The following is a 22,151-nucleotide window of genomic DNA, read 5'->3' on the forward strand; positions in this document are numbered from 1 at the left end:
CCATATTTTCATTTCTTTCCAATCTTTGCTAACTGCTACAACCCTATCACTTGGTTCAAAAGGTCCCTTTTTCTTATCCTCTTCTGTCTAAACAGGCTCCTTTCTTTTCTTTCATATGTGTCATAATTCATCAACGGGGAATACACTTAATTAAAGAGAGGTCTCACAGAGGACTCTTTGCAAGGAGAAACTACTAGACTCTTAAGAAGAGCTCAAAGACTGAGTTCTTAACTGAAGGTGACAGAGAAAGTTCCACTTCCTCTAAGACTGGAGATAAAAAAGAAGATAAAAGGCCCTGATAAGGACAGTGAGCATATGTCTGAGAAGATTGAGGGTGAGGATTAGAACTCCAGTGTATCCTTAAGAGGAATCCCAACACCTCCCCATTTCTGCTTGCATTCTTTCCCAATCCTTCAATCCTCCTAACAGCCATATCTCTACTCGGCAATAACAGAGTCCTTTTCTGAGCTTTTATTTTATTTTACTCATTACAGTTACATTACAATAAGCACAGAAAACACTACAAAATTAGGAAATCAATGGAAAATTGAATTGTTCCTCAAACTTGTTTTGTCCCTGCTGGGGCCAAGCAGCTGCATTTCCTTCTTCTCGGGAACCCTTTTCTCTAATTCAGGAGGCTCAGCTGGCTCAGTTTCCTGAGTCTTCCCAATATGCTCAATATTGTAGGCTCCAAGCTCACCCTCGAGTCTCCAAGTACTTATGGAAAAGGTTAGAGACATCTGAACTCTCCACCTTCACCCAGCCATCTTCCTTCATGTGGTACACTATGGGAAAATGGAAGAAAAATGGAGAACGATTTTTCACTGGTCCAAACCCCTTTGGAAGAGTTTCCATGCCTCCTATCTCTGAACCCTTCTACTCTGAGAATTAGAGCCCATTTTTCTATTTAGGATTCTATTCTGAATATTTAGTACCTAGATATCCCCAGTCCCTCCTGTTTGGGTAAAACTATCTCCTACTTCCTCTTTGCCTCCTGATGCCCAACCCTAGGGGGAAAGAGAAAGGGGTTGGAGATATGTTGCCTTACTATTGACAAACCCTCCAGAGTAGCTGTCCCGGTGGGTGGCATGGACGATGGCCCGACGGCCAAGGTCATAAGCTTCCTCAGGGCTAAGGTCAGGTCGGTAGCCACTGTCCATAACACCATAGGCATAACTATTTCCACTGCCTGTAGAAAACATAGTCCCTGACAGTCTTGTCCCATTTTCATCCACATAATACAATCCAGGGCCCTGAGGGGGAGTGGGAAAGTGAGTATTAGCAGGGAGACAACAACGAATTCAGGACAAACCAGAAAATTAGCATAAAACAGAGGCAATGACCATAGAACTTGGGAAATTCTTGTAGAACTTTGAACAGAATATGGAGCATTGGAAGGAGTTGTAGAACAAGATGACAGAATATTGGAGCTGGTATCAGAAAATCTGGGTTTAAATTCCAGATGCTAATTTGCCAGCCATGTCTGAGGACCAGTCACTTAAACTCTCTGAGCCTGTTTCCTCATCTGTAAAATGGGATAATGATGCTTGCACCAGATTTTTGTGAGAAAGGGGCCTTCTGAAACATAAAATACTACATAAACAGCATCTGTTTGTGGGGAAGAGTGGTAGGGAAGAAGAATTCTGAAAGGGTCATTGGGAGAATGATGCTCAGGCAGAGCACTTTTGCAGTGGAGTGAAAGCAACACACCTTTTTGTCCCAACCACAGATCATACTGCCCATGGACAGCCCCATGCCTCGGTATTGACACATCATATTGGACAGCAGCTTGGAAGCAGCAGATACAGAAATGCGTTCCCCATTCCGAAGGCGGTACAACCTGAGGAGGCAGAGGTTGGGGAAGGGGATTTCAGGAAAGTCAATAAGCATTTTTAAGTGCCCACCAAGTACCAGGCACTGTGCTAAATGCTAGGGCTAGAAGAAGAAAGATGGGAAGAGAGAGAGAAAATAGATCAAAGTATTCTACTTTAGCCAAGGGAGAGCTCCAAAAGATGAGGAGAGACATTGGTAGAAAAAACCTTTGGGGAGACTGAATATCAGGAGAAATTTGGAGTTTGAGTTTTAAAACATCTAAAGCTTCAATACCCCAGACAGGTGGGCATGAGGGAGGACCCTCAAAAGGTCCCTGAGGCCCCCAAACCTTTTAAACTTTTCAAAAAGCTTATGAGTCCATCAATGCTCAGAAAGGATTAAAGATTATATACAATATGCTTTATGCTTTTTTAAAGTCCATATAGTTTGTATTTTCTCTCTGACACATTTTGACTAATCTGTGGGACAGGCTATGGGAATAGGAAAGAAGGTTTATGAAGGTTTATGAAGCAGTAGCATTGGTAGGTTGGAGATGAGTATAGGATGAAGAAGACTTATGAAGTACTGAGGAATTCTGTCTTGGCAGGAGTGAAAGAAAAGAATCAAGAAGCTTTGGGGTGAGGGTCTTCAATATTAGGTTTGGGAGCAGACTTACCGACACTCTTTGGCTAAGAGACGCTCCCAGTATTGACAGTCAGCTGCACAGCCTGACATGGTGCCCAGAAGATAAGGATTAATCTCAATTACTTTGTTCACATGCAGAGTGGCTGGGAGAGCAATGGAGCACTGGTTTAAGTGGAAAGCAAAGAGACTGACCCACATCCTTTCTCAATTCCAAACTTCCCTTTCCCCACTCCCAACTTGAGTTCTAGGTTGGAAGCTCCTCCCTGATGGAAGATGACCAAAGTCCAGCCCCCAACACATGAGCTCACCAATATAACTCCCTGCTGAGGCCCGGGAATCCACTGCCACAATCACACCATGCTGGAATTTGAAGGCTAGCGTGGTGGTACCATGGGCCATCTCAATCCTGACTTGCTGGGCTGGGTCTGCCTCCAGAGAACGAAGGAATTCAGGAGGCTAGGGTAGGGGTTCAGGGTCGAAGAGGAGAGATAAAGAAACAGGAAAGAGGGGGCAGTGAGATCTGCATCATGAGTGGACCAGGCTAAAAAAGACTTGGAGGATGTGAGGGAAAAAAAGTAGGGCACTAAAAAAAAAGAATTAAAAAGGACAAAACAATATAAGTAACACGTTGAAAACTGGCCTAAGAGAACAAGGAATTAGACAAGTCCTTCACCTTCCACAAGAACACCTGTCCCTGGCAGCCTGGGGAGAAATAGGAAGGAGAGAGAATTGACAAGAATTCACTCTGAAGAAGAAAGATCCCACCTCTTCTTCTCCCCATCCCACCTCTAATTAAATCTCACAGTTCAGCAATGCATCTCCCACGTGGCCGCTGGCATCTGTGGTGCTTTCTGGCCGAAAGGGTGCTTTCCTAACCTCACCTACCTCCGTCCCTCTACTCTCCCCAGCTTCTAATTAATTGGTCCCGTTCCACTCCATTCCTGACCTGCATCCCTCGAGGAACGGCCAGTTCCGGGGTCCGAAGGGAGAAGCTGTAGTGCCCGGGATCTTGGCGATGTCCAGTCCCCTGCCGCCCCCAGGGAGCCCCGCACACTTGGAGTAGCGCCATGATGTTCCCTCTTCCCACTCTGTTCACGGACTGGCCCTCCCGGTCCACGGGAAGTGAAAGCGAAAGCCTGGTACAGAGGGGGCGGGAGCCCGAGCTAAAACCCTCCTTCCCCATCCCCTAAGCCCTAACCTCAAGTCCTGGGGAAACCAGGGTAGACTATTAAAGGGTCGTATTCTTTCATTGACGCGTCTTAGAAAAGAGATGGGGCATAAATGAAAAAGATGGGCCGTCAGAAGCAGGAGAGTAGAGGGATATGGAGACCATACGTGAGGGCTGGAGGGGGGAGGGGGGTTCGGGGAGAGCAGCTTTCTATGGAGGGACTTCTGAAAAAGATGGGCGGGGACCTTGGACTAGATCAGAAAAGCTGGAGTCCGCAGAAGGGCTCTGCTCAGAAGTAACTGTCCTGTGCTAATAACAGAGATAGGGATGAACAGTGAAGGCATCATCCTCTGCTCATACTGGAGAAGACTCAAGAAGGAGGCAGTGCTGTGGGGTGAGGAGAGAGATACGTCCAGATACACACACATCCCCTCTCCCTCCTTCCTACCGCCACCCCAGCTACTCTGGAAAAGCCGGGTTCACTGGGGGAAGCTAAAATGACATAATGGGCGGGGGATGGGAATGGCATGGGGGGGGGGGGGGAGGAGGAGACAACTTTCCCTCCCATTGGTCTTCTTAACTTGCTGCCACCCCAGGGCAGGCTTCTCCCTCCTCCTCCCCGACACTCCCCACAGTTAACTCCACCTCGCTTCTCTCTGGGCAACTTCCTAAACCCAACCCCGAACGCCAACCTGTGAAAGCCTGATCTGCCTAACAACTAGACACGTCACAACATAACCCTTTTTGATTTGCATTAGATTATCCGGCGTTCTTGCATCCGCCAACCAGAGTACCGAAAGCTACCCGAGAGGCAACAATGCGCCCTGGGAAAGGGTAGAAAGGCCGCTTCTTTGGAAAGAGGGTCCAGTGAGGGGGGAAAGAGGGGTGAGGTGGGGGGAGGGCTTCAGCGGAGGATGCGGTGAAGCCTGGTTCTGTCAGGTGTACGCTCCCTTTGCTCCGCCCCACTCCATCCCCATTTCGTTTCCAACGTAGGAAAGTCTGTTCATAGAGCAGCAGGGGCAGCTGCCCTCCCCAGCTCTGGGTAATCTGAGTAATCTGGTGCCGCTTCCTTGGTCGGAAAGGGAGAGGGCGGGCAGAAAAAGGGGGATGAAGAAGGGATGAGAAGCTGGATGGTTAAGGAGCTGGTAGGGTGACAGTAAGATAGCAGGCTGAGATCGGACAATAATGGGTTGCCCTTGCATAGAGATGCCCAATTTACAAGCACCGTTGCTGATTAAAGAAGCAGCAGCAGTCTGCCTTTAGTCATTTGAAGTTGGCAAGGAGCTTTACTTATATTTTCCTATTTGATTCTTTTGGGGTCACATAACTAGGGATATTAGTGGCCAACTAGTCCAAACCCTTCATTTTACAGTTGAGGAAACTGAGACGCAGAAAGGTTAAATGACCCACTCAAAGTCACACTGGTAGTAAGTGACAGAACTGGGTTTTCATTAAGGTCTTCTAATTTGGATGCAGTAGTTTACTCACTGCACCCAAAACTTGTCATTTTACAGCTGAGAATAATAACATTTTGACATGGGAAGGAGCCTCAGTGATGACCATCCAATGAAACTCATTTTACAGAGGAAGAAACTGAGGCATAGAGAAAGGAAATTTGAACCAAGCTTCTCTAAAACCAAAAACAGTGCCCTTTACCTAGCAATTCAATCAGCATATAAACTTTAGGCATCATATTTAGTGCCTCCTGGTACTCTCACCACCTACTCCATCTCAAGGGTTTCGTTTTCCCATAATTTTACTTATTTTTTAATTTATTATTATATACATAAATTATATAATTTGTAATGCATATTATAAATTATATAATTTACTTATAAAAATATTCCCTAATTTCAAAGTACTCTCAAGGTCTACATTTCCCAAAACCATAGCTCATGGGCCCCATAGATGTGTTTAACTTTAATGGTCAGCCAAAGGGAGTAATAATTTGAAAAGAAATGGCTTTTTATTTTATTAAACCCCTTACTTTCTGTCTTAGAATCAATACTATGTATTGGTTCCAAGGCAGAAGAGTGGTAAGGGCTAGGCAATGGGAGCTAAGTGACTTACCCAGGGTCACACAGCTGGGAAGTGTCTGAGGCCACATTTGAACCTAGGACCTTCCATCTCTAGGCCTGGCTCTCAATCCACTGAACCACCCAACTGCCCCCGAAAAGAAATGTTTTTAATGGCATGTCACATTAAGAAACATAGCAACAAAATATTTCTGAAATAAATCTAGGGTTCACTAAGCTACAAATTCACACATCACTCTTTAGACATGAAGGGAATATGGATGGATGGGGGCACATGTAAGGAACATGTGCAATCAGAGCACATGCATGGAAAAGCATAATGGAGGGCACTACAGGACTGGACACAATGCCATGCTATTCCCATCAGGTCTGTATGGAGGGATGCCCATGGTATCATACACTCTCCCAAATCCTGCTCAGATGGATGCTATTTATCACCTCCACTCTCTGACTCAGATGAAATTCTCTTCCTCAAAGGAAAAAACCAGTGCCTCCACTTTCTTTTAATTTAAAGTTTATAGGTCTTGTCTAGTCCTCTTAAAAATAGTAGAAAACCTTTGCCTAGAACCAGCAAGATACTTCCTCTTGGGTTCTATTGTTTTGTTCCTTTAACTTTTTTGTGTCATAGGCCTCTTTGAAACTCCGTTAAAGTCTTATGAACTTCTTTTCAAAATAATGGTTTAAAATGCATGAAATAAAATACATCAGATTACCAAGGAATCCAATTTAAAATAAAATATCCAAATAGTTTAAAAATGGACTTCATGGATCTTAAATTAAGAACTGGTAGAGTATTGATCTTATTCCCTCATAGCACTAAGAAATCTTTCCTCTTCCCAAAAAGTGATTCTCATTTCTAGATGCTAAGCTAACCAAAATTCTGGGTTCTTTTGACCAGCTAAGAGTTCTACCTTTCTCTGGACTTATTTTCCTGTGCCAAGACATTGATCCTCTCTGGCAAAGGCCTCTGCCTTGCTTATGTTAAGCATTCTATATCCTTCTAAATTTTAATTTCTGAAGGTTAGGCCTAGTTGGGCAATGGTTGTTTGCCTAATTACTAATCAGCCTCAGGGTTCAAGTTTTAGTTTTCAATAATTGTAATTATTTTCTAAGTAGATGAGTGAATGAGAAAAAGGCAGAGATAATCTACTCTTGGGAAACAAGGCCTTTTTTCTCTCCCATATAACCATATTCTTTCCCCTTTCATATGAAAACACCTCCCACACAAAGTCTCTGAGAGGCTTGAGAGAGAAGTTCAAATATACATGCAAGATACTCTCCTAGGGACACATGAACAAAACTGAAAGCATTCCCTTTTCTCCAGAGGCTTACAGTCTCCTAGGGGATGCAACATGTAAACAGATAAGTAAATAAAAGATGATTTGGACAGGTAGATAAGGAACAAGAAGGGTTGGGAAAGTCTTTCCAGACAAAGTAATTCCTGAACTGAAACTTTAAGGTAGCACAAATGAGAAGGAACAATCTCCAAATAAGGGAGAATAGCCTATGCAAAGTCCTGCATATGTAAAATTCTGTATCAGGTTTAAGCAATAGCAATTAAGCACATTTTCCTGGAATGTGGAGTCTGTGGAGGGGAATAAAATGAAATGTCTTTCTAAAAGTGGGGTTGGCATCCATTTGTGAAGGACTTTAAATGTCAAGTGAAGGACTTCATGTTTTATTCTAGGGACATTAGAAAGCCACTGTACATGTTTTAAAGTCCAGGTTGGGAGTGGGGAAAGGAATACTCAAAGCTGTGCCTTAAGGATATTTAGGCAGTTGTGGGGAAGATGGCTCGTGGAAACAAGACCATGGAGGCAGAGACTCATTACAAGGCCATTACAGTCAACTGGGAAAAAAGGGGAAAAAAGATTGGAACTAGGGCAATAGCTTATGATAAGAGCTAAAAGGACTGAGGAGAGGAATGTAAGAAATGTTGTGGTTATAGAAACAGTTGACAATTGACTGGAATGGGTGAAAGAGACTGAAGCATCAAGGATGACTATGAGGTTGGTGACAAATATAAGTGACTACAAATATGGTGGAGCCATCAACAGGTGTAGAGAAATTTGAGAGAAGAGTAAATTTAGGAAGGAAGACAATTTCTGGACATTTATGTTTTTAGATGCCTGGAGATTCAAATGGAGAAGTCCAGACAATTAAAGATGGGAGATTACAACTCATGAGATGTATGTGTTGCAGTTCATGAAATGGAGGCCTATATAAATTAAAGAACTGTATGAAGAGAAGTAATTGAACACCATGGGGGATGATGAGATCATTGAGTGTAGAGAAAGAAGAAAAAAGCATCCAGAGTAGAGAAAAATGAGAACTGAGAAAAATCCATTAGTATTAATAATCAAAAGATGAACCTTTTAGAATAGCTTCAACTGAATGATGGAGGTCAGGAACCAGATTACATGAAATTAAGAAATAAATGATTAGAGAAAGTGGAGTTGTTGAGTACAGAGGTTTGAGGGTTTGGGGGAGGGATTTGGACATTAAAGGGAAGAGAAATATTGGAGAGCTTGAGGAGATGGCAGAATGTTAATGAATGGAGGAGATCTGAATTTATTTCTTGATAGCAGCAAAGACATCAATAGTTATAGAGACTGAAGATGAAAGAGAAGAAGGGGGAGTCAAAGAGTCCAAGTGATTTGTTCAAAGTTACAGACCTAGGAAGTAACAAAAAATTGAAATTTATGGATCTTTCCATTCCAACTACATAGCTCTAAGCAGACTCTTTTAGGAGATCATGAATAAGAGGACAAGGAAAGTTGGGTTTGGGGGATCCTAATGTTTAGTTGACATAGTATATAGAAGAAAAGCTACGGAGACAATGAGCTATTGCCACTGGAATGACAGAGGGATGACACTTTTTTTAAAAAATGCCCAATTTATTATAACACCAAACATTTCTAGAATACTTTTGCACTAGCTAAAGAGAGACTTGATCCCCCAATGTCTGTAGCGCAACTGTATATGAAACACTCAAGCAACCTCTTTGGTACATTTTTCTCTCACTTTCAGTGCCTCTTCAATTCAGAGTTGGCTGTATAAAATGTGAGTTACATATAATATTATCTATCCTTTACAAACTCTAGAACTAGCTGATGATAAAATATAATCTCCTTGGAGATAAGGACTATTTAGCTTCATCTTCATATCTCTAGTGCCTAGAAAGAAGATGGTACATAATAGGTGCTTAATAAATGCTTGTTGAAAGGATGAATAAACTCCCACTAAGTTGTTCTTATTAAAGGCTTCTTTGACTTCCCTTCCACTAGTTTTTGCAATTTAAAAGAGGAATCAGAGGAAAAAAACCTTAACCCAAAGGAATTAATGTTGATAACAGATAATATAATTAGTAAAAATGTAATTTTGTTTTGGGAAACTATTGGAACTAATAAATTACATAATATGGCAAAAAGAAGACTGAAGTTCTTCCTCTGTTCCTCCATTTTCAGGAAATGAGATATTGGTGGCTTCCCCCTCAATGGGGATTGGATTATGTCTCTTATTCTTGAGGAGCTGAATTTCCACCTGTGGTCTCCACCATGGTCCAATATCGGCCCCTCTTCTCCATGAGATGCCTATGGGTCCCACTCTCCTGAATGACCCCCTCCTCCAGGAAGAGTATGTGATCAGCCTTTTCTACAGAGCTGAGACGCTGGGTGATAAGGAGCACTGCCTGAGAGTTCCTCCTGGGGTCTTCATATAGGAGCTGCTCCACCTGTAGGAAAAGACACAAATACTGTCAGTAATTCAGAAAGCCTCATGCACAAGTCATAGCATGAATGCCACTGGACATTTACCATCTTATCCTGAGTGATCTTTAATGCTACTCCCATTCCACAGAACTTGCTTTAAGTGTTCTATGAGCTCTAGAGAGAAAAGAATAAACCCAGCACATCCCCACACATAGGTGTTTAGTCAATGTTCTTTGATGGTGCTAATGGTGAAGAGGAAGACAAGGAAGAAAAAGAGGGAAAGGATTTAGATTCAGGAATTGGCTCTGGGTGTACCAGGAAGGAATTAGTGTTGCCTTCAGATTTAAGGATTTGGAATTTTAGGAGAGTTGAAGTAGTTGCTATTGCTATCTTACCCATAACTGGTTGTCTGTATCCAGGGCACTAGTGGCATCATCTAAGATGAGGACCCGGGGGTTCCGAATGAGAGCCCGAGCCAGGGCCACTGCCTGCCTCTGACCACCTGACAGCTGGCTCCCAGATTCTCCTATATCTGTAGAGAGGATCAGATGCATTGAGAGCAGGACCATTATAGCCACACAAAAACATGCTTTCTCCCTTGGACTAAAGCAAGTGGATGGTCTTCAATAGAGTCCTTGGATGGTAGATATTCTGATAGGGTTAATGGAAATCAAGTAATGAGATTCCAAAGGTCTTAATCTCCCCATCTTTGTAGAATCTGAACTAATTAGATTCTTGAATCAATGGGAACAAACTCATTTAGCCCACTATATCTAGTCATCCCAAGACAATAGTCCATCTGTATCCAGTCATCCATATGGATATCTTGTCACTAGTCCTTCCACTGTATGATATGCTTGTCTTCCCATTCTACCTCTTGCTTTGAACATAGTAAGTAATCCCATCAAGCATACCATTGCTTTTGAAAAGGGAAGATTATCTGAGTGTCCTATGAATTATTCAACATCTCTATAATTCTCTAGACTAAATTTCTCTTCCTTGACCACCACTCACCTATGTCTTGCCTTCCTTCATTAAAATGTAAACTCTCAAGGAGAGGATCCTCAGATTGGGACTTTCTCATCTTTGTATTTGTATCCTCCGCACTTAGCACAGTGCTTGGCACATAGTTAGCACTTCATGATAAGAATTAACATTTACGTAGCACTTAATATGTGCCAGGCATTGTGCTAAACACTTTACAATCATTATTTCATTTGATTCCACAGCAACCCTGAGAGGTAGGTAATGTTATTATTCCCATTTTACAGATGAGGAAATTGAGGCACCCAGAGCCTCAAACCCAGTCTCAAGCAACTAGTAACTGTCTGATACTGGATTTGAACTTACATACTATAGAGACAACTAGGTAGCATAGTGGATAGAGACTGGGTCTGGAATCAAGAAGATGTGAGTTCAAATCAGGCCTTAGACAAATTACTAGCTTTAAGAACCAGGTCACATTTGCCTTAGTTTCCTCAACAGCAATGGAGGTGATAATAGAACCTACATCCCAGGATTGTTATGAGGATCAAATAAGATAATATTTGTAAAACACTTAGCATAGTATCTGGCACATAGAAGGCACTTAACAATTGATTATTCCCTTTTCCTTGTTTCCTTCCTCTAGAATTGATTAATTTTTTTAATTATTATTCATTTCTTGTACGTCTCTAGTAGAGGACTGAGTTAAAGATGAAATGGATCTGACCAGGTATTGATTGTGAAGATCTATATCTACTTTATTGAGTGAATATTCACAGTACCTGTGTAGTAACCCTGGGGCAACTGAGAAATGAAACTGTGAGCTCCAGCCTTCTGGGCAGCCTCCATGATTTCCATCAGCTCTGGCTTCTGGTCCAATCCATACGCTATGTTTTCACATATACTCCTTCCAAACAGCTGAGGTTCTTGTGACACTGCAACTACCTGGGATGAGCCAGGAGCAGGGAAAGGTGAGAGCAGAAGAGGGGAAGCTCATGTCAGGGATTAGGTATTTCCATTCCTAATGATAAATCTCCCATCCTATCACACCCACCAACAAGGATGTTCCTGGAACTTTGCCTGCCCTTCTTTCTCCTCATTCCTTTCTTGACCCATTCTATCAAGGACATTCTGATCCAGGTGATCTTCTGACCCTCACCTGTGAGTGCAGGTATCTGTGTTGATACTGGGTCAGTGGCTCCCCATCCAGCAGCAGCTGACCCCTTGTAGGCTGATACAGATTCTGCAGCAAAGCAGCCACTGAGCTCTTTCCAGCTCCATTGGGCCCTACTAGGGCTAGCACTTGCCCAGGATGCAAAGTGAATGTGATTCCCTAAAGGAGCCAGAAAGGAAAAGCATCAGGAGAGGGGCAAAGAGAGCCCTTCCATGTGAACTCACACACACACACACACACACACACACACACACACACACACACTCCCCACTATCACCACCACCACCACTCCTTGACCCTACACACATACCAAGATATCTTTTCCATGAAATAATGAGACAGAGCCAATGCATTTCTTGCATGAAGGGGAAGGATAAAGGAAAAGGAGAACAGAAGATTGTTCAAAGGAAAAATAGGAAAAGGTGACTAAGGAGTCAGCACTACCAGATTTGAGGGGCCTCTGGTTATAAGCACTCCAGAGTATGAGAGATCTTTCTTCATAGCTCCCTCAAGACAACCAAGCTCATTTGTGAGTTGGGGATTAAAGTGCTATGTGAAAAAAAAGCTTCTCATCCTGCTCAGAAGAGAATAAGGATGAAGTCAGGAAGGGTAGTATCTCAAAGGCCCTCTGACAGACTGGGAGTTGGAAGAAGTGAATTGTGAGAGGTAAAAGGTCATACCTGTAGGACCAAGACATCTGGTCGGCTGGGATAAGCAAAGAAAACATCTTGGAACTCTACACAGCCATTCAGGGTAGAGGGTGCCAGGGGACCACTGGAAGGGCATTGGGGTATCCGGTCTAAGTACTCAAAGATCTTCTCTGAGGATCCCACAGCCTTCTGTACATTGGGAATTGTGGAGAGCAATACCTGAAGGAAGAGAGATGAGTTATGAGCAGGGTAAGAGGACGCCATGTATTGTCTAGGATATCTAATAGGAGAGCTGGAAAGAGGGTGTTGAAAGTAAAGGGGGAGTAGGAATAGGGAGCATTGGTCAATAGAAGTCTCACCTCAACAGCAGTGGTAAACTGGATCTGATAGAGGACAAAGGTGACAAGGTCCCCTCTGCTCACATTTCCATGGGTTACCATCTTTCCCCCCATGTAGAGAATTCCCACCTTCAGCAGCAGTCCTAAAAGCTAGGTATAGAACAGAGTACAAGTTGGGAGTACCATGACTGTAAGCATACCTATGTCATATTTATGAAAAATATCATTGAAGAAGCCTCTAGTATAATCAAAGGATATCATAAAATCATCATTAGATATCATAAAATACCTAGAGCCCTGAATTCTCATCCCAGGTTATCTCCCAGGAGTAATGCTCTGAACCCCATCTTGGTGAAGGCAACCATCTAGAACTTCAAATAAGAGAGAAATCTAGGAGGTAAACCATAAGAATAGGAGTTTTTCCGCAGGGTCTTAAAATGGAAAATTTGGTCTAGGAGTCCCTGTATGGTGACCAGGGTCAACAAGACCCTGGAAGTGAATCCTCTTTTTCCAGGTACTCACATTAGTGGCCCACATATTAAAAGTATAGGCCAGTGCCTCCTTCTGGTTAAGTTTCTGGGTCTTCTGGAGCTGATGGGAAAATCTCCGTTCCTCTCCTTCTTCATTGGCAAAGCTTCTCACTGTGGGCATAGCAGAGAGTACCTCCACGGCCACCTGACTTGACTCTGCCAGGGATGATTGTACTTGTTCTGCCAGGGCCTGTGAGGACAAAAGTAACAGTATTGGACAGAGAGCATTTTATTCATGCATTCTCATATGATTGAACAGAAAATGATGTTGTGGGGGGGAAAAAAAACAGAGAAGACGGTCCTGTGGATCTGACTTTTCGTGGATGTGGTCTTTTTCTCCAGACCACAAAAGGGGCCAGTGTCAGGGACATTTACTCGAGTTCCAGCTGAATAAGGGAAGCACTGTTAGGAAGAGAGTGAAAAGGGCATTTGTTGGGGAGTTAGGGCAACTAGATTTCAGTGTAAGCTGGCTGGTAATGTAATCTGACATGTTACTTATGTTCTCTGGCCTTCAGTTTCCTTATCTGAAAGATAGAAATAACATTTGCACTAGCTACCTCATGGATGAGTATGAGGAAGGAGTTTTGTAACTGGGAAAGAACTATGTGGATGTGTAATTAAAAATAATAGTTTGTGGGGGGGGGGCAACTGGCTAGCTTAGTGGATTGAGAGCCAGGCCTAGAGATGGGAGGTCCTAGGTTCAAATCTGACCTCAGATACTTCCCAGCTAGGTGACCCTGGGCAAGTCACTTAACCCCCATTGCCTAGCCCTTACCACTCTTCTGTCTTGGAACCAAAACATAGTATTGATTCCAAAATGGAAGGTAAGGGATTAAAAAAGAACAGCATAGGATATGCTAGTTGGTATAGTAGCTAGAGAACTGAATTTGGGAGGCCTGAATTTAAATCACCCCTTAGGCATTAGCTATAAGGCCCTAGGCAAATCACTTAACCTCTCCCAGCCTCAGTTTCCTCATCTGTAAATTAAAGATAACAATAGCCCCTACCTCTCAGGAACATTGTGAAGATCAAATAAGATAACATGTTAAAGTGTTTTTCAAACACAAAAGTACTAAATAAATGTTAGCAAATACTGTTATTATTATCATTATCATGATTGATGTGGTATCTGCTATTATTCTCAAATAAAAGGATTTCGAGACACCAGAACTACAGTCAAAGAATACAAGGGTGCAGAGAAAATGTGAAACCAATACCCTTAGAAAGTACAGGAAAGTAAGGATTCTAGAATTTGGGTACACAGAGAATACTGAAGGATGGAGACAAAGGGAAACAGTATCCTAAAAATGAATGTGGTAAAATGGGGGACATGGTGAAGAAAAATGGTTAGAAAATGACCTAGAGACAAAAGCTATAATTGAAAGGGTTCAGACAGGAGAACCATCAGGGCCACAGGGTAAAAACTAGATACCCTCTAGTCTTTTTCAATATAGGGCAAAAAGGGGTCAAAAAGGAATAAAGGTTAAAGAACAGACTGAAGCTTGTGAAAGAGGAATAAAAATTGGAGAGAAATGCTGAAGAAGTTCCTTGGGCCATATATACCTGTTGCCACTTTCCCAGCTTCTTGGGCAGGAAGAAGAGCACTGGCAGAGCAATCAATGTGACCAGAGTGAGGGTCAAGGACCCCCAGAGCATAAATCCCAGCAGACATAGTCCTCGAAAAAAGTACCACAGCAGCAAGCTTAGCCTATCTCTCAGGGACTCACTCAACATGGCTGTATCCTCTGTCACCCGAGAGGTGATAGCACCTGAAAAGGAGGAAAGGTAGTTCAGAGAATGGTAAGAGTTGAAGGTCTGGAGTAACTGGGGAAGTGAGGGATGGAAACATGGGTCTAGGCTGAAAATATCTGGGAAAATTTTGGAATGAGAGTAGGAGATCATTAGTTCAGTCACTGTCTAAGTGCCTCTAAAGGGTTTATGGGACTCCAAGAAGACTGGAGATGGATGTGTGAAGTGGGGTGAAGGGAGACCATGGTTGCAAAGTTCTTCTTGGGAATCTAATGATGCTGATTGTATTCATGTCATACTAATCTCCTCTATACCATCTGTGTTCCTGGTCCTCATAAAATGGGCTCTCATGCTGATATACCCTTGTTCCTTGCATCTGAAATGTTTTCTTTTCCCACCTTTGCCTATAAATTTCTATACATTTTTTCTAGCTCAACTCAAATGCCACATTCCCCCAACAAGTCCCATCCTAATTTCCCCTTATCCTTCCAATTGCAGGTAGTATTTTTCTTTCTCATGATTTCCTTTCATATTCATCATTAACTCTTTTGTATGATAGCTACTAGTGGTAGTATCCTAATTCTTAAATGCTATAGGACTCTTTAAGTGATAATTGACATGATTTATTTCAGTGTCTGTTTTGTAATCTTTCTTAGGATATTCATATGAATATTCTTGCTTCTAGAATTTTGTACCTTCAAGCACCACCTTCCTCTTGAGAATAGAAATTAATTGACATTGATTGCCACAGCAATATATAAGTGCAAATGCACATTTATTTATAGGTTAATAATTAAGGATTTACACACACATTAGAAATTAGAAGTTTCCCTCCTCCCCTACAGAATCTGAACTAGCATTCATATGTAGACTCCTTAGTAGAAAAGTTTTAAGTTCTTTCCTCAGAGAACCCTTAATTTGGGAATAACTGATATAGCCTCCTTATTTTAGAGCTCCTTGAACTACTATAGCAGTGAACGGTAGGGACTAAGTCTTACCTCAATTTTTTATCTCCCTCAGTATCCCAGCCCAACCCTCTGAATGAAGTTGACACTTAATGAAAAATTGTTTCTTTTTGTTGTATGGGAAATAGGTAGAAAGGAATATAGGAAAGTCTTTGTGAGAGAGTACAAGGGCTCACCTGTTTGATTCTGTTGAAAAAAGTCTGTCTCTTGTCTCAGGACAGCCCGGAACACTTGTCCCTGCAGGTTGCTGTGTGCTTGGCCCATTGTGTGATTATAAATCCCATCACCCAAGAACTCTAACAAAGCACTGGGGAGAAATGGAGAGGCAAGAAAGAGGATTATTATGAGGCTCGATATTTGGGAGGGAAGATATCTTCTGGAGTATCAACCTGTCCAAAGTGCAGCCCCAACTTCCAACTTCCTCTGTTCCCTAGTTTCCTATTCTCCAAATTCCTAAGCCCAGTTCCCAAACCTGGCTATGGTGAATATCGACATGAAGGCAATGTTGCTTGTGAAGGTAGCAACTGCTTCATCCTGCAGGATCCAGTCTGTGAGGTGACCAGTGAAGAATGGGATAGCCATCTCTCCTGGATGTCAGGGAGGGAGAGAGAGTCAATCAGTCAACTAATAGATGCTTATTAGAGGTTTTATATATCAAAGCTGAGGATTTCCAACAGGACTATATCCCCCATCTTCCCTAAGACAGTTAGAATGACAATTCCTCTCCCCTGAAGAGTCACCTTTTATCACATAATTTCATCCCCAAACTCTCACTACTTCCACTTATCTTAGTGTATTAAACCTCCTGTGTAAGGTCCCTATGAGATTACACAGACCAATCCCCCATTTGAGACTGAGTCCTTAGAGAGGTAAGGTGAATTTCCCAAAATCACAAAGCTTACACAAAACATTAGGACACAGGTCTCCTTATTTCTACGCAGTTTTGGTGTAATTGGAGTCAGAGGTTCTGGGTTTTCAGTTCTGCCTCTGAACTTTCCTCATGTTCCCCGACTCACTTCTCATAATCTTACATTCCCCCCAAATTTGCCCAGGCCCATGCATCCTACCTCTTCTCACCTAGGCAAGACAACAGGAGGAAAAACATCACTACTGGGAAGCGCCGCAGTTCTGGACCCAGGAAGCCCAGCAGCCGGTGCGTGATGGACCCCGAGCCCAGCGGACTCCCTGGCACCCAAAGGTTTCCAAATTTGTGCCATAGGATCACTGCCGGCAGCGCTGCTGCGTAACTGAGAGTGAAAGCATCTAGCCGGCTCCCCCAGTGCAGCAGCCGGGTCTCGCCTCCACCCTTGGGAACCTCCCTTCCTCCTAAAGCCTTGAACGAGGCGAGCCCAGGCAGCGCCAGCCCCAGAGCCGCTGCTAGGAGCCCCAGCTCAGACCTCCAGCGGTTAGAGTTGGCCCCTTCCCAGCTGGTGGTCCAACGCAACCCCAACCATAACAACCCCCAGCGACCCAGACCGGCCCCCCAGACCCGGAGCAAGGACGGCCCAGTGGGCAAGAGCATAAGCAGAATCTGAGGCAGCATGAGGTGAAGTGCCCAGTCCATGAGCAGCAGCAGCAGCAGTGCCTGCAACAAGGGGTATTGGAATAACCCGGGAGACCCCAAGCCAGCCATGTGCGGATCGCTGTCCGGGGTCCTGAGCCAGCTTCCTCTGATGATTTCCACTCTTTGGCCAGTGGTCTAGGTCCGGGCGATGCTGGTTTCTGTGTTCGGAGCAGACTTCTGAGATGCTCCAGGACAGGGCTCAGGAGTAGAGGAAGGGGCGGGCCGCGGCCAGTCTCTGGGAAGCTCAGGAAGCGAACCGCTCCAGGCGGCCCAGTAGCGAGAAATGAAGCCGTTTCCAGGAACAAGAAATCGAAAGCGGCCGCGGTTCCTCGGATCTGCTCCCCGCCCTTCTCCCTCCCCCTCCTCCAATGCCCTCCTCCCTGGCCATGCCAGACCAAGTTCGGAGATTTAAAATAAACCGGGGATGGAAGCCGCCTTTCCCTCCCCCAAGTCCACCCCTTCAGCCGCAACCTCAAGTCCCGAAGTTCCTAAGTTGTCCACTCAGAAGAACCTCTGTTCTTCACTGCCTCTCGGAAGAGTTGTTGCGTCACCAGTTACCGAGTAGATCAACCCAGACCAGGTTAGAAGTCGGACTGACTACAGTCGTGTGCTAGAGACGCGCCCCCTTCAGGGAAGCGAAGTAAGAAGGGGCGGAGCTGACGGGTTATCCCAGATCAGAAAGCTGTGCGGCGAGAGCAGAGAAGCAATGCACTGCGCTGGCAGGATGCGGGAGTGCTCTTTTGTTGGGAACCTTCCTGCAGCAGGAGAAGTCTATACCGGGGTAAGAGGCTCGAGGAACAGCAAAGAGGGAGGGAAAGAGGGAACAGTTTTGGAAGTCCAGTGTCACGGACCAAGCTGGAGAATGCACGTGGAAGCACTTCTTCAAGACCCCTTCCCCACTCAGCCCGTGATAGGAGAAAAAGCTCCATTCTGAGAGAAACAGTCTAGGGGTCTGGAGTGGTAATGACCTCTCAAGGCTGCCAGAGGAGGCCGAAGAGCGGCGTCCAGACTCCTCTGCAGGGTCAAAGAGAGAAGCGACTCCCAAGCCCTTTCGCTTTCACTTCTCTGGGGGAAATTGGTGTGGGTGGATTGGGGGACTTCGGGAAAGAGAGAAGACTCCAGGAAGGAGCCCTGTGGTCACTTGGACCATGGGAGCTGAGGAAGTGAGACCCTGGAGTGAAAAAAGGAATTTTAAAAGAATGATCAATTAAATCATCTGCTTGCAGAGGTACTCCTGGGAAAGGGGATTGCTAAAGGGGTAAATGGGGGAGTGTTCCTGGTCTGTTGGTGCTTCGACCTAAAAAGACAGTTGCTCTCCTCCTCTTTCGTTCAGATATGACCATGCTAATCACACCACCTATGCCCACTCGGGGACTTTGCCCATAAGGTAATTGCCTAGGGAAGATGGGGAGGAGGAAGTTGTATGGCAGCAAGTAATTGACCTGTATTCAGTGCCACTACTCAAGGACAGAGGTAGACATAGTTCTGTGGCAATTAATGACCAAAGAATATAGGGCTGCCTCAACCCCCAAGTACTCAGGATAGTTTGAATACAGCGGGCATTAATCAGGGCCTGTAAGTGCACTAGGTGAACTAATAAAGTTAGTAAACATGGTCACTGCCTTTGTGGAGTTTACAATCCTGTACCTGTAACTTACAACATCTACATCAAAATTATAGTTCTGAGGAGGGAATGATGTGGTCAAGTGAAAAATTCTTGGAGGAAATTATATTCATTAAGTTGGATCAGGAAATTTGGGCAAGATTTTAGTGGAGAGAGAGAGAGAGAGAGAGAGAGAGAGAGAGAGAGAGAGAGAGAGAGAGAGAGAGAGAGAGAGAGAGAGAAGGCATTTCAGATACAGAGAGAGATGTGAACAAAGGTATTAGGAAACTGCAAGATGTAGGGTCAGAAATGATTTTTTAAAGGAATTCTGTATTTAGAATTGGGGATACTGAGGCTCAGAAAGTTGAAATGATTAGTTCAAGACTGTCCAGCTGGTTAGGAGCAAGACTGAGATTTTTTTCTGAATCTGAATCAAATCTGAACCAATCATGAAAATCAACTAAACTTATTGGAGAGAATCAAGAAAAATTTACAGATTTCATGATCACCTCCTTAGTGAGTATTGTACCATGTCTAAATACAAACTATCACACCTTTGAACTTTTTTTTACAGTGGAAGTAACTTCAGCATGGAAACAACCAGGCCTATAAAGCTATCCCCACAGACCATAGTCCTTCCTCCCCAAAAAGATAATAAATGGTTCCTAGGATTTTCCCATTATTCTTTTCCTTATAGTATTGAAAGATGCCACTTTGGGGAAATCTGAGACTTGGCATCAAAGTCTTGGCTGGGGGAAAGGATCTAGGCCCTGGAATTAGTTGTAATAAGAATAGTATAATAGAAGTCAGAATTCTTAGATTGTGCTACCAGCTCTGCCACTAATCAAGTGTGTAACAACTTGTGTGTGTCTGTTTCTTGTAACCTGTCTGTTTTCCATTACCTATAAAGTTAGGAAGAGTTTGCAAAGGTATCTTTCCGGTTTAACACTCTAAAAGTCTGTTTCTGCAGACAACAATAATGGCAGTAGAGTTTGATGGTGGTGTCGTGGTGGGTTCAGATTCTCGAGTTTCTGCAGGGTAAGTACCAAGGGAAGATCAGAAATTAGGTCACTCTCCCTAAAAATGCATGTTGCCTTAGCTAGGCATAAGAAACTTTGTGGGGTTACTTTTGGAACAAATTGGAGTGAACGTTAATAACAAAGCAGGGGCTTGTATTATAAAAAGTTGGAAGAAGACTATGGAAGGAAGTATAAAAGGATGAGGACTCTTGATTAGGATATGCTTAAGTGGACTAGAGATATTAGGGTGGAGGATATCTTTGCTAAGATTTCCAGGATAATCAGGAACTGGAAAGGAGGATGAAAGAATGAGCCTTCTTTCATCCTTTTCATCCTTTCCCATCTCCTTTCTTCACTCCTCAGAACCGCTGTAGTGAACCGAGTGTTTAACAAGCTGGCTCCTCTGAACCAACAAATCTATTGTGCGCTGTCTGGCTCAGCTGCTGATGCTCAGGCTATTGCTGACATGGCCACCTACCAGCTGGAGCTTCATGGGTAGGAGTCAGGAATGGTCTTGGGATCTTTTATTTCCTTCTACCCATCCAAACCACTGCAGTTGTCTACTTCCCTCTTCTTGACATTTCCCTACCCTAATAATGGTACTTAACATTCAAAGTAGGGAGACTGTGGAGGGAGGGTGAGCAGGGACCTGGTAGGAAGGACTTATGAGAAGGTCTCTAGCACCCATCGAAGGAATTTGTGGTTGGTGTTGGGGTAGAGAGGGGGAAGAAGAAAACAAAGAGGGATGGTGAAAAATCAGAAGTGTAGTGAAATTGCTCTTTGGAGCATTACAGGTATAGGTTTTGAGGTTTGGTTTAAGAGGATTAGAGAGAGTACTTCAGGAAACAGTGGTTATCAATCTCTCTAGGATGGAGCTAGAAGAACCACCCCTTGTTCTGTCTGCTGCAAATGTGGTGAGGAATATCTCTTATAAATACCGGGAAGAGCTTTCAGCCCATCTGATGGTGGCTGGCTGGGATCGATACCTAGGAGGCCAGGTGAGACACTCCCCGAAAGATCACTACCCCTCTAATTGGCCATTTGGATAACAGATCATCTTATCAATGAAGGCTAGAGCTACTGTTGCTACAGGTTAATGTGTGGTTTCAATGTAAGGCTTAAGAGAGGGAAATCTAAGGTCTAGAAGACTGAGGCTCTGTCCAATAGGGGGAACAAGAGAACTGGAGTCAGGAAAACCTGAATTCAAATTTGGCCTCAGACATTTATTTGCTATGTGACCATGGGCAAGTCACTTAACTGCTTTTTGCCTCAGTTTTGTCATATATTAAATGGGGATAATAATAGTGCCTATTTCTCAAAATTGTTGTGAGAATTAAATAAGATAATAATTGTAAAATGATTAGCACAGTATCTGTCTCAAAGTAAGTGCTCTAGTAGCATTAACTATTATTATTATTACCATCCGCTTATATTTTGATTACTTTTTCTCAGGTGTATGGGACCTTAGAGGGGATGCTGACTCGGCAGCCTTTTGCCATAGGAGGCTCTGGGAGTACCTACATTTATGGCTATGTGGATGCAGCCTATAAACCTGGAATGTCCCCTGAAGAGTGCCGACAATTCACTATTGATGGTAACTATCCATTTTGGAAGAGAGGGGAGGAAGACTTATTGATCTTTGGAGAGGAAGTAATGGAAAAAAAAGTGAATAAGTCTCCCAAAGGGATGGATTCCCTGGGCTCTAAGAATATCCTAGAGAGATAGACAAGGGGCTCTTAACCAGGACAAACCTCCCTTTTCCTCTCTCCTTTCTAATCTCTCAATAGCTATTACTCTGGCCATGGGCAGGGATGGCTCCAGTGGAGGGGTCATCTATCTGGTCACTATCACAGCTGCTGGCACCAAACAGGAAGTCATCACGGGAAAGGAGCTACCCCAGTTCTACGATGAGTGAGACATTCTCACATATTACTCTATTCTCTTTGTTTTGTAATAAACTTCTTGTATTAAGAGCTTGGTGTAAGTCATTGAGAACAGCTCAGAGAATATAAGAAAATAAGAAGTAAATGTGGAATAGAGACAAAATACCTGGGCTGAGACTCAAGACAACACAGCCCTAATCCCTTTTCTTCCATAATTTTGCTGAATGACCTTGGGCAAGCTATTTCCCTTCTCTGACTCAGTTTCTTCATCTACCACCTGTAGGAATTAGCTTATATGATCTCTAAGGCCAATAGAATCTC

At 43.6% G+C, this 22,151-nt stretch overlaps 3 protein-coding genes across 5 annotated transcripts; 1 reads left to right on the forward strand and 2 right to left on the reverse strand.

Moving 5' to 3' along the window:
* Nucleotides 1-456: 456 nt before the first annotated feature.
* Nucleotides 457-4,129, reverse strand: PSMB8 (proteasome 20S subunit beta 8). Its single transcript, XM_001377190.5, has 6 exons — nt 3,404-4,129; nt 2,766-2,913; nt 2,489-2,600; nt 1,711-1,840; nt 1,049-1,253; nt 457-785 (listed from the first exon to the last, which is right to left on the reverse strand). Exons 1-6 carry the CDS (start codon nt 3,638-3,640, stop codon nt 697-699), a joined length of 921 nt encoding a protein of 306 aa, XP_001377227.5. The 5' UTR covers nt 3,641-4,129; the 3' UTR covers nt 457-696.
* A 4,408-nt stretch (nt 4,130-8,537) lies between these two features.
* TAP1 (transporter 1, ATP binding cassette subfamily B member) lies at nt 8,538-17,747 on the reverse strand. The gene is made up of 11 exons (XM_007483652.3): nt 16,839-17,747; nt 16,234-16,348; nt 15,938-16,068; nt 14,611-14,816; nt 13,040-13,237; nt 12,539-12,667; nt 12,210-12,398; nt 11,515-11,688; nt 11,138-11,300; nt 9,767-9,903; nt 8,538-9,394 (listed from the first exon to the last, which is right to left on the reverse strand). Exons 1-11 carry the CDS (start codon nt 17,392-17,394, stop codon nt 9,179-9,181), a joined length of 2,214 nt encoding a protein of 737 aa, XP_007483714.2. The 5' UTR covers nt 17,395-17,747; the 3' UTR covers nt 8,538-9,178.
* Nucleotides 17,748-17,974: 227 nt separating this feature from the next.
* Nucleotides 17,975-21,920, forward strand: PSMB9 (proteasome 20S subunit beta 9). 3 transcript variants are annotated; one of them, XM_007483653.2, is made up of 6 exons: nt 17,975-18,106; nt 19,899-19,966; nt 20,311-20,442; nt 20,816-20,945; nt 21,400-21,541; nt 21,735-21,920. In XM_007483653.2, the coding sequence occupies exons 1-6, from the start codon at nt 18,032-18,034 to the stop codon at nt 21,860-21,862; spliced, it is 675 nt and encodes a 224-aa protein (XP_007483715.1). In that variant the 5' UTR covers nt 17,975-18,031; the 3' UTR covers nt 21,863-21,920. The 3 variants fall into 3 exon arrangements, with proteins under 3 accessions (XP_007483715.1, XP_056673970.1, XP_056673968.1); XM_056817992.1 differs by having other exon boundaries at nt 18,028-18,106; nt 19,886-19,966; XM_056817990.1 differs by lacking the exon at nt 17,975-18,106 and adding an exon at nt 18,446-18,553.
* Nucleotides 21,921-22,151: the final 231 nt, after the last annotated feature.

The sequence above is a fragment of the Monodelphis domestica genome, chromosome 2 (assembly GCF_027887165.1).
Source record: "Monodelphis domestica isolate mMonDom1 chromosome 2, mMonDom1.pri, whole genome shotgun sequence".
Lineage (NCBI taxonomy): Eukaryota > Metazoa > Chordata > Mammalia > Didelphimorphia > Didelphidae > Monodelphis > Monodelphis domestica.

Coding starts and splice junctions, on each gene's coding strand:
- PSMB8 (XM_001377190.5), bottom strand. CDS start 3,640: ATGGGGAAGGAGGGTTTTAGCTCGGGCTCCCGCCCCCTCTGTACCAGG. Junction 1,254..1,710: donor TCTGTGGTTGGGACAAAAAG/GTGTGTTGCTTT, acceptor ACTCCCCCTCAG/GGCCCTGGATTGTATTATGT. Junction 786..1,048: donor CTCTGGAGGGTTTGTCAATA/GTAAGGCAACAT, acceptor ATTTTCCCATAG/TGTACCACATGAAGGAAGAT.
- TAP1 (XM_007483652.3), bottom strand. CDS start 17,394: ATGGCTGGCTTGGGGTCTCCCGGGTTATTCCAATACCCCTTGTTGCAG. Junction 11,689..12,209: donor CAGATGTCTTGGTCCTACAG/GTATGACCTTTT, acceptor TGGCTCCTTTAG/GGAATCACATTCACTTTGCA. Junction 11,301..11,514: donor ACAGATACCTGCACTCACAG/GTGAGGGTCAGA, acceptor GGCTCATCCCAG/GTAGTTGCAGTGTCACAAGA.
- PSMB9 (XM_007483653.2), top strand. CDS start 18,032: ATGCACTGCGCTGGCAGGATGCGGGAGTGCTCTTTTGTTGGGAACCTT. Junction 20,443..20,815: donor TACCAGCTGGAGCTTCATGG/GTAGGAGTCAGG, acceptor CAATCTCTCTAG/GATGGAGCTAGAAGAACCAC. Junction 21,542..21,734: donor CCGACAATTCACTATTGATG/GTAACTATCCAT, acceptor ATCTCTCAATAG/CTATTACTCTGGCCATGGGC.